The sequence below is a fragment of the Protomyctophum parallelum genome, assembly GCF_964188405.1.
Source record: "Protomyctophum parallelum genome assembly, chromosome: 20".
NCBI classification, from domain to species: domain Eukaryota; kingdom Metazoa; phylum Chordata; class Actinopteri; order Myctophiformes; family Myctophidae; genus Protomyctophum; species Protomyctophum parallelum.
In genome coordinates this window covers 10583505-10595140 of record NC_139718.1, presented here as the reverse complement: position 1 = coordinate 10595140, position 11636 = coordinate 10583505, and the positions used below count along the sequence as shown (strand labels likewise).

The following is an 11636-nucleotide window of genomic DNA, read 5'->3' as shown; positions in this document are numbered from 1 at the left end:
CAATCAGATCGCAGAACAATGTGACAGGCAGTTTGATGGTCCAATGACATTACTCAAAATAAGGAAGTTGACTACGGTCCGTGTTTGCCTGGATCCAGCCCAAAGACCCCGCCCACTCTCTGAGTGGACTGCTACAGTCTACAGTGTACAGTCTGATAATCAGGCTAGGTCCGTGTGGCATTTTAGACATTGTTTTTCAGAGATCATGGGTACTGTTAGCTAGCAGGTCAAGTGTTTTTGTTGCGTATTGTCTTTTTCAAAGAGGTAAGATGTTGATATAACAACAACAACATTCCTCCCACAGGCACATATATAGTATAATGTTACGGTTCGCCACAATTTTAGCTACTAGCTTGATAGGTGGCAAGCCTGAATGTAGGCTACCATATGCTTTTCCATTTGATTTCATTTATATTCACTTTCCTAATCCTATACTAGATTCTCACATATGTCTGATTAACTATTCAGGTTATTTAACCGAGCCGTGCTGCCGAGGACATTCGATTTAGTGCAACCAGCTGCAGCATGATTGAGAACTTCGAGAACAAGGAGGTTCGGTCCAGTGGAGAGCTCTGGTCCGAGATCTGCTCCAGTTTGCCAGCAGAAGCAAAGGTGGAAGAACCCAGTCAAGATGTTAACGTAAACAGTAGCCACTTCACAGATTCCTTCCAGCCAGCATCCCAAATCGGCCTGCAGGCGAATGGACAATCAAATGGAACATGTGCGCATTCTTCTCCTGGTGCCAACTGGGAACCCATGGAGGATTCAGACATCTACATAGCAAGTTTAGGTATGGATCTCCATTCATTACATTATCATGACAGTCATGCTCGTGAACAAGTACGAGCTTCATGTGAACCATGGCTAGCTTGTTTCCCTCTTCTGTTTTCTCTTTCTTTTTTTTTGTCTGCCAGTGCCCACTAGCCTGGAAACCAGACAAAAATTCCCTGGGCAGATTGGGTCACTCCTCAGTTTGAATTATATTTTGCTCACTCACCCCAGAGTTGTGGATCAAATATGTTTTAGGGATTGAAGGGATTTTAATCACCATTATAGTTGTCACAGTTGCAACACCTTGGTGGCATGTGGGTTTACCTTACTCCCCAGTAAAAGTCAATGAAAACCGCTATGTGACAAATGCATTGACTTGGAAATGTTATCTCGGATATTGAAAAGAGGTTATAGAAATTAAAATAAAAAAGTTGTTTCTATATTTGATTTCAGAGAACCGCCTGAAGAGACTGAAGGGCCAGTCCAGTGATGTTACCTCCAGGGACATGCTGCGCTCTTTGTCTCAAGCCAAGAAAGAATGTTGGGACAGATTCCTACATGATGCCCAGACGTCTGAGCTCTTCCAAGGCGGTGACATGGACGATAGGTGGGCGGAATGATGTACCAAAAGTATAAAAGACTGAGGGTGTCCTGAATATCGATATTTTTGTACTGATGAGACCGGTAATGGCATATTAAAGGGCTTTTAAAAGCACCCCAACACACACACACACACTGCCGAGCAGCAACAGTTCCATCACACTTTAATTATGTCCATAAGGTCAACATTAAATTGGTTTCCTCACATGTGGGAATCTAAAGTGAAAACAGTTCTACGTGCCACTTATTAGCGACTCAAGTGCAAACAAACAAGATGCATTGTTGAAACATTCATTGGTATTTTTGTTTTCAACTTCAATTATGTGATATGTGAAAGAAAATAGCTCTAATTCATTATAATAGCAACCCTGATCCCTACGTCCTCCTGGTGGGGCTCCTCACTGGCAGGTGAGTCGGTAGGATACAACAGCAGTGACAACACAAATGTGTGTGGAGAGAAAAAGGGTCAAATTGGCCTAATTGGTTCTAAAAATAATAATAATAAAAGATGTTCAAGTGGGCCCTGATCCAGAAAATGTTGACAACCACTGTTCTGAATGTGTCTTAATACTGTATATTATAATTTCCTTTCACAGTGCCCTGGAGAACTTCAAGCGGTGGTTGATCCCTGAAAAGGTGGCCATCAGTGTGGAGGAGCTGGAATATCTCCTCAGACCATCTCAGTACACCGAAACAGCTGACAGTACCTCTGATTCTGAACAGGCCAACGCACGGGACGGAATGAACACAGGAGACACACAAAAGCCTGAACAGGATGACGCTCATTCTCCAGAGAAATGACTTGATTTAGTGGTGGTAAAAAAAAAAAAAGAACTACGTAGTAACCTGTTCAGGACCATACTGAATTTTTAGAGGTTGTTTGACCAAGTGGATTGATCTGCCATCTATTTATCTGTGGAACCGAGTCAAAGTCAAACTAAATGTAATGCCTGAACTCCTACTAGGTCATGGCCTGAAAAGGTTGCGAACTACTGCACTAAGCCGCCTCGAGTATTGAATCTTGTCAGTGACAGTGATATGTATACTATTCTGCAAATGTAAATGCATAAAGAAGGATGAATGACATGACATGACATGCTGTTCTGTAGACATAGAATTGGTTGCTACCGGAAGGTCCGCCCCAAAATACACTCGGACCCTTTTTTTCCCTCGCAGATAGCTCGCCCACAGTATTCTTGTATTACTGAGGTTAGGTAAGGAATAAGGTTAAGGTTAGCCATAGTTTTACAGAGATTAAGTTTAGGAATACGTTTAGGTTTAGGCATACATACATTTACAATTTATGCATTTATCAGACGCTCTTAGTCCAGAGCGATTTACAGTAAGCAAGAACAATAGTTTTACTCGGTTTAGGTATAGTTTTACTGAGTTTACTTTTAGGAATAAATTAAGTTTAACTGAGGTTACGTTTAAAAATATCTGATTTGACCAGGGGCAAGTGTGTTCTTTCTTTTATTAGCTGCCTGGTATATACGTGCAGTCCAACCTCTGTAACGTGACTTAGGTTGTACATAATCTAGTTGTTAATGAATGTCATTACAGAGTATTGTTTTGGAAATGTTAAGGCATTTTGTAAATTATAATCCCTGGGCCTGAACTATTATCATTATTCAAGAGAAACATTGTATTTTATGCTGGGTTAATGGGGTGAATATGAACTGTTAATTATCTGTGACAAATGACTGAAATTGTGTAATTTCAGTGTGAAATATCCTCATCGTTGCCATATTAATTTCACATTTGATTAAATAAAAACAAGTTTGTTTAAAGGCATTCTCAGTCTAAGCAAAATGAGAGTATGCTCCTTAAATCCCAGATTAATGTTGTTTTTAATTGTTCAGTAAACATTCAACCAGTTAACTAACGTTCAATGTGTGGAGTGGACGATTTTATTTTTGTTTATGTGACTTGTTGGTTAATATTTGGTCCTAATATGCAATGATTATGGTAATTATATTTGCAATTATGTTTGCAGATTAACAATGTTTTCAGTCTCCCAAACTCCCAATTTTTCCCCAAATTAGGGCCCAGCCCTAGTAATTAGCACATTCTAGACCTGAAAACGTTGGGTCGGGTTTTGGGCAGAATTTGAGAACTCTTAACACACACACACACAGGGCTTTAAGCAACTAGTCGACTAGTAAACCCACTAGTTGACCTTGTTGGTAAGTTTTTTTTCCTCATGTTTTTGTAGGCCTCATTGCCTCAATATCAGCTAGTTTATAGTCACCAATGTACACAGTTTTTAAATTTAGGCCTACAAATATAATTAAAAAAAATCCGGAGGGGTGGAAATGTTGATTCCTGAACTATGTACTAATAAACTACTGGGAGCTTAACATCCAAACTTCTTCCTTTTTGATTTTCTTGTCATAGAATGATAGATAGTAAATCCAGTTCTTCAGTTTCAAGACACTAAACATGCAAATGAGTAGGCTATTATTTCTGGTTAACAGAGGATTTGTCAGGGAATAGACATACCTCAGACGCCATCACACCTCTGCATTTGATTGAGCCCTATGGGCTGGGGAGGACTTGTCACTTGTGCGGGAGGGACAGGGGCTCTTGCTTAATATTGATGACATCAGTCTTTCCCAAAATGGAGGGACAGTAGGTCTGAGATTATGTATTCACAAATATATTTATTTTCAATATTCACAAAAATATGTATATTTATATAAATATTTATATTTTACAATAATGTGAATCATATTCAGGGATGTACTTCCTTGGCCTACTGGCAGCATATGCACAAAGATATTGTGCTGATCGAGTTGTGTGATTAGCTAGCATGTGGACCCACACACACACACACTCTTCTTGATGGCTCGTCTCCTTGGGGTTACGCTGTTAAAACAAGACAGGGTCTAATTCAGATCTCTTACTTGATGATGTCACACTGATGACGCCTAAATATGGTTTGCAAGATTAGTAGCGGATGGAACGGATGGACGGACGGACATGCAAATGCTTGTCTAGACGTCTAGAGGTGACATGCTGTAAAATATTCCATAATGGCTGGTGATGTCATGGTATGTCACAAATGTGTGTAATAGCAGCTCCCTTACCATTTGTACAACACATTCATAAATATGAGTTATGATGATGAAAATAGCAGGAGGTGGGAGAAAAGGCGCAGAACAGAACACAGAAACAGGGAAAGATGGGAAAAGGGACATTCCAACTCTGGTTCTCGTGATGACCAGTACAGGAGAGAACGTCCACCACCACATCTGAAGGGACGTGAGATTGGTCTGTTTTACGCAAAGAAACAGACCAATGGAGCAGTCAGGAGGAAGCAGGCTGATCATAGCTCACAAGTGGTGGTGCAGATGGATGCGGCCAGAGAGCGACATATCAACAATCTGCTTAACTCTGTCCAGAATGACCACTCTGCCTCCAACACACACAGCAGAGATGACAGACCCACCACATCTGCCAACTGGCATGCAACTCGTAGATATGGTCACCGTTACGTTGATGGAGATGTCTCTGAAGAGGATGAACGGGAGATGGAGGTAGAACTGAAAGAGTTGGAAGAGAGAGTTAGTGCTGCACAGGAAGACAGACCTAACAAATCATGTTACTTCACTCAGATGGCAGTCAAAGATGGACCCCCTAACATGCGGGAATGGGATGATGTAGAAGATGAGACAGGGAAAGTCCCTGGGCAAAAGGAGGATATGGAATACCTGATTCAGGAAGTGGTCAGAAACCAAACACTGGATGACTTCTTGAATAAAGATCTGAACAGCAAGAAAGGTGACCCCAAGTACCAGAATATGCAGAAATTCAGGGAAAAACTGCCGTCTTACGCCAAGAAAGAGGAACTGGTAGAGTTGATCAACTCTAACAGTGTCCTGGTGGTGAGTGGGGAGACAGGCTGTGGAAAGACCACCCAGGTCACTCAGTTCATCATTGACGACTACATCAACCGAGGAATGGGCTCCCTCTGCAGGGTGGTCTGTACTCAGCCCCGAAGGATCAGTGCCATCTCTGTAGCAGAGCGCGTGGCAGCGGAAAGGGCAGAAACTGTTGGGTACGGGAATACTTGTGGCTATCAGATTCGTCTGCAGAGCCGTTTACCACGGAAACAAGGTTCTGTGCTGTACTGTACAACAGGCATTGTTCTTCAGTGGTTACGCTCCGATTCATTGTTGTCCACGATCACACACCTTGTTCTGGATGAGATACACGAGAGGAACCTCCAATCTGATGTGCTCATTACCATCGTGAAAGACCTGCTCATGGTCCGACAGGACCTCAAGGTCATCCTCATGAGTGCCACACTCAATGCCGTGAAGTTCTCCAAATACTTTGACGACTGTCCAATGTTCCACATCCCAGGGTTGACGTTCCCAGTGGAGGAGTTCCTCCTGGAGGATGTGGTGGAGATGACGCGTTATCGCCCCCAGAGGCAGGACAGACGGCCCTCGAGGAAAAGAAAGTTCATGCAGGGGCGCCAGTACCAACAGGAGAGGGAGCAGTTAGAGGCTAAATATGAAGAGAGCTTTCCCTGCTTTATGCGCACATTACAGGGCAGATACTCTGACAACACCATTGAGGTGCTGGACATGTTGAACAATAATGACAAGATTGACCTGGAGTTAATCAGGGAACTGATACGCCATATTGCCCTCAACGAGAAGGAAGGAGCAATCTTGGTCTTCCTGCCTGGTTGGAGTGACATCAGTAGTCTTCATGACCTACTAAAGGCTCAGCAGATGTTCAGATCAGATCGGTTCGTCATTATTCCACTGCACTCCCTGGTGCCTATGGTGAACCAGACTCAGGTGTTCAAGAGACCTCCCCCTGGTGTAAGGAAGATTGTGATTGCTACCAATATAGCTGAGACAAGCATCACCATCGATGACATTGTGTTTGTGATAGATGGAGGGAAGATCAAAGAGACCAACTATGACACAGACAATAATATCAGCACCATGACAGCTGACTGGGTCAGCCTGGCCAATGCCAAGCAGAGGAAAGGACGTGCTGGCAGGGTGTGTCCAGGTAAGTGCTATCACTTATACAACAGTCTCAGGGCTAGCCTAATGGATTCCTATCAACTCCCAGAGATCATGCGAATACCACTGGAGGAGCTCTGCTTGCAGATCAAGATCCTGAAGCTGGGGCCTATAGCTGAGTTCATGGCTAAAGCCCTGGACCCTCCGACTGAAAAGGCAGTCAGTCTGGCCATTAAACACCTTGTAGATCTGAATGCCTTGGACAATTCTGGGAATCTGACAGCACTGGGCTATCACCTGGCGCGTCTGCCTGTGGAGCCGCACATCGGGAAACTAATCCTGTTTGGGGCCCTGCTGGGCTGCCTTGACCCTGTCCTCACAATTGCTGCCTCACTCAGCTTCAAAGATCCTTTCTTCATACCTCTGGGCAAGGAGAAGATGGCAGACATGAAGAGAAGAATCTTGTCCAGAAATTCGAAAAGTGACCATCTAACTATTGTCAATGCCTTCCGGGGCTGGGAGGAGGCTAAGGGGCGTGGAGCCAGGTATGAGAGGGACTACTGTTGGGAACACTTCCTATCAGCCAATACCCTCCAGATGCTGCACGACATGAAGGGTAAATTTGCTGAGCACCTAATGTCAATAGGCTTTGTCAGTAGCAGCAACCCCAAAGACCACAAGTCCAATGTCAACGCAGAAAATGAGAAGTTGGTCAAGGCGGTGATTGTGGCTGGTCTATATCCTAAGGTGGCTATGATAAGACCAAAGCACAGCAAGAAGAGGCCAGGGGTTAAGGTGTACACTCAGTCTGATGGGAAGGTGTGTATCCACCCCAAGTCTGTCAATGTTGAGGAAACTCAGTTCAACCATACCTGGCTCATCTACCACCTCAAGATGAGGACCAGTTCTATCTTCCTGTATGATTGTACAGAGGTGTCCCCGTTTTCGCTGCTGTTCTTTGGAGGAAACATCACTATCCAGAAAGACGGAGATTATGAGACCATCGCTATCGACCAGTGGATCGTCTTCAAGTCCCCCAAGCGCATCGCTCACCTCGTCAAGAGTCTGCGGAGAGAGCTGGATTCCCTGCTTGAGGATAAGATCCGTAGCCCTGCTCCTGTGGACTGGAATAACCGCCAGTCCAAAGATTGTGCCATTATTACAGCCATTGCTGACCTTATCACCAACCAGGACAAGTCCACGGGTGGCGGAAACCTATCAGGGTACAGAAGATCAGGCTACTAATGTCTGCTCCTTTTGAGTAGAAATGTGTAGTTGCAAAAGTGTAAGGCTGTAACAGTAGACATTCGTACTGAACCATTTCGGTATGGATAAGCATTCGATTTAGTACGGCCATGTAATTAACGAGTGCTGGAAGAATTTGGCATGTTGGCAACATCATGCTGACCTTGCAGCATGTAGTGCAGAGGTGCCCACACTTTTTAGACTTGAGAGCTACTTTCAACCAGATCTACCCAGTAGTACCCACCCAAAAATATATATTATCCCATTGCTGAAAATAGTTACATAATAGGCCTGGCTAACGCATTTGGAATGGGAAATAGCGGGGGGAAATGGAATTGGTAGGGTTTTTTTTAACTTACTTTTATTTACTTTAATTTTGACTGACGTTTCTTGAAAACAAAGTATTGCATTGTGGGTTTGCCCTTTTTGATGTCAATCAATCAAGCGAATTAGGTCACCTAAATTCAAGTGGCAGATGTCACGAATAGTTCTTTATTTATTTAAATGATATATTTTTAGGGGTATGTCATGCGATCTACCTGTACATTCTGTGTGTACTGGTAGATCACGATCTACCCTTCGGGCACCCCTGATGTAGTGCTTCTATGACTGCATAGAGTGCAGTTTCCATGGAGCGGGCCGGTTTGAATCCCGAAGTTACAGATGTGTTGATGGAGGTAATGAAGGGAAGCAGATCAGGTGCAATGGCCTGGAAGATTGTGGAAGGGGTGGAGTCAAGAGGACAGGTGGTAGGTCAAGCGGAGGTCACTAGTTTGATGACCTTATCTGGAGATAGGAGAAGGAGGATAGCCAGATAGCCATGATATGTAGGGGTTAGCATTGGGTGAGTAAGACACTTGATTAGTGGGAAGATGGGAAAAGGAATCTCTGATGTGGGGGTGGGGGTCAGGGAGGGGGTTTAAGAAGGGAGGAGAAAATGGAAAATAGCTTTCTTGGGTTAGAGCACAGGATTTTATATTACTGTAGCATGGTAGAAAGAGGACTTAGCAGTGGATAGGGAGAAGGCAGAAAGGAGTGAGTGAAAGTGGGATAGGTCATCTGGTTGCTCCGTTTTGTGTCACTTCCTTTCTAGTCTCTCGAGACAGACTGTTGACTCACGTAGAAAGGGGGTGCTGTTTCTCCTTTATTTGTCGATGGGTTCTCAGATTGCTTCCTTTCAGCTGCCCTGAAATGTGTTCATTCAGCTCTGAGGGTTTCAGATTAACCAGGGAGCCGGCAAACTCAGGCATGCTGGCCTGGAAGAGAGGACGGTGACGGTCAAATGCAGATGGGATAGTAGAGAGAAAGTAGCGAGGGAGGGGAAAGACACAGATGAGGGTTGAGAGAAGATAGGACGAGAGAGGGGAGTGGTTTAAGGAGCTCAGGTTTAGGTGCGAGAGTAGTAGAGACCCTGCAAGCCAAATGACGTCATGATGACATCATGATGACGTCCTCCGGTGACGTTCAGGACTAGGCCAGATCACAGCCCATATTGGGATGATCTGGACGTCTTCACCAGTTGAAAGAATATTGATTATTCTGGGCCATATCTCACTAGTTATGATATGACTTAAATTGAACTAGCCTCAATCCGACTCCCTGATACATCCAGTGATGTCCGTCTTAGTGGGCCGAATTTATGTTGGTTGAAATCAGATGATATTCTGGGACAGATCTGATTAGTCTTGATTTGACTTGATGACGACACTAATTCGTCCAGGTCCTGACCGTGCTTGCTGGGTAAAGAGAGAGGGAGATGAAGTGGTGATCAGAGATATGTAGGGGGGTATAACAGAGGTTAGAGGGAGAGCAGCCTCTGAAGAACACAAGGAACACAAGGACCAATACCAGCTCTATGAGTGGGAGGAGAAGGATACAGGGAGACGGTAGGAGACAGTGAGAGGTTGAATGAACACAGAAGGGACGTACCCTTCGACAGGAAGATACCTCTCTGCAGCAGATAGGTTGAAGTTGGGTGACATCCTTCGGAAAGGAGCTGATCAGGGAATCTAGTTCTTCCAGGAAGTTCCCAAGTGTCCCTAGCGGGTGATAGAGCACAATGGTGGTGAGAGGGTAAGGTTGTGTTATTGAACCACAAGGCAGGCACACTGACAGAGAGGCACGCTGTACACACGAGCCGTAAAGCCCAACATGTTTGAGAACACTTAAGCTTCTCTGTGAAATACAACAACAAAGACAGATGAAAGGAGTGTGTTCACTAGCGATGCTGCTGGCAACACACCAAACATTCAGAAACGAGAGACAGATGTATGAGAATCAGCAAGTTGGCATTGGCAATGCCTTTAAAACATCAAGTTGAATATTATGCAGAATGTGACCAGTGTGATTTTGTTCTTCTAAGTTCTTCTAGTTGTCAAGGGAAACTGTCCTGTCACTTGTTTTCGCTGTAAATTCGCCGGCTGTGATAAAGTGATGCTTTGAACCTCCTTAGAGAGGAATGTGCAATAGGCCTATGTATATTTACTTTCCCCTCCTTACAAACAAAACAAAACAAAAAACGAAACAGGGATTCAAAACCAAAATACTACTACACTAGTTTGTTCATTACTTGCGCAAGCAGAGCGCGCAAGTAATAATTTCGCCCGGTCTGTGTGCACCGTGCCAGCCTAACCCGCCACTTGATGCGTATGCAAATAAAACAGCAAATTTTGCCTGGTTTGCTGGGACCAGATTACATAAATGACCATATGTCTTACGTCATCATTTAGAGCTAGTCATACGTATACTATATACATAATCAGTCAAATAAAATAGCAAATTGTGCCTGATTTGCTGGGACCAGAGTACATGGTGTGTATATGCCGAATGCACTTTAATGACTATAGTTGCACTTTATCAAGGGAATGTGTGCAATATCTCTGTTTTGTGTATGTAGGTGTTTTATGGTGTTTTTTCTTTTTGTATGTGAACGTGTCTGTTATTTGTATGCAGCTGTGACTCTGTCTCCAAGACAAATGTCTCCCAAGGGAGACAAATAAAGACAACCTTGAACCTTGAACCTTATATGTATGACTAGCTCTCAATGATGACGTAAGAAATATGGTCATTTATGTAATCTGGTCCCAGCAAACCAGGCACAAATCTGCTGTTTTATTTGCATACGCATCAAGTGGCGGGTTGGCTGGCACGGTTTTTGGCGCAAAGTAACCACAGTATACCGCTAATCAACTTACAACTACATACTCTATATAGTATATGTATATGTATATGTATGTCTTACGTCATCATTTAGAGCTAGTCATACGTATACTATACATAATCAGTAAAATAAAATAGCAAATTGTGCCTGATTTGCTGGGACCAGAGTACATGGTGTGTATATGTATGACTAGCTCTCAATGATGACGTAAGAAATATGGTCATTTATGTAATCTGGTCCCAGCAAACCAGGCACAAATCTGCTGTTTTATTTGCATACACATCAAGTGGCGGGTTGGCTGGCACGGTTTTTGGTGCAAAGTAACCACAGTATACCGCTAATCAACTTACAACTACATACTCTATATAGTATATGTATATGTATACGTATGTCTTACGTCATCATTTAGAGCTAGTCATACGTATACTATATACATAATCAGTAAAATAAAATAGCAAATTGTGCCTGATTTGCTGGGACCAGAGTACATGGTGTGTATATGTATGACTAGCTCTCAATGATGACGTAAGAAATATGGTAATTTATGTAATCTGGTCCCAGCAAACTAGGTACAAATCTGCTGTTTTATTTGCATACGCATCAAGTGGCGGGTTGGCTGGCACGGTAGTAACCAGTAACGTTCCTTCACAGAGATACTGAGATTCCACAGTTTACAGCAGTCGAAAGTACTTGCGCGCTCTGCTTGCGCACTAGTTGGCCATATATGGCCTACTAGTGTGCAACAAGCAAGTATGCACTCGACAGAGTGCGGTTCTACATTTATGTTTATTAAAAGTTTTGTATGTTCGCTTATTTACTTATTTATCTGGTTTACAGAGGATACGGTAACGGTCTCTGTGTGTGTGTGTGTG

At 43.5% G+C, this 11636-nt stretch overlaps 2 protein-coding genes across 2 annotated transcripts; both read left to right on the top strand.

The window, feature by feature from the left end:
• Window positions 1-132: 132 nt before the first annotated feature.
• On the top strand, window positions 133-3257 carry ccdc32 (coiled-coil domain containing 32). The gene is made up of 4 exons (XM_083791975.1): window positions 133-264; window positions 469-790; window positions 1225-1378; window positions 1968-3257. Exons 2-4 carry the CDS (start codon window positions 526-528, stop codon window positions 2170-2172), a joined length of 624 nt encoding a protein of 207 aa, XP_083648101.1. The 5' UTR covers window positions 133-264; window positions 469-525; the 3' UTR covers window positions 2173-3257.
• Window positions 3258-4484: 1227 nt separating this feature from the next.
• On the top strand, window positions 4485-7604 carry LOC310878533 (ATP-dependent DNA/RNA helicase DHX36-like; the record flags this gene model as incomplete). Its single annotated transcript, XM_083792863.1, has 1 exon — window positions 4485-7604. The coding sequence occupies one exon, from the start codon at window positions 4485-4487 to the stop codon at window positions 7602-7604; it is 3120 nt and encodes a 1039-aa protein (XP_083648989.1).
• Window positions 7605-11636: the final 4032 nt, after the last annotated feature.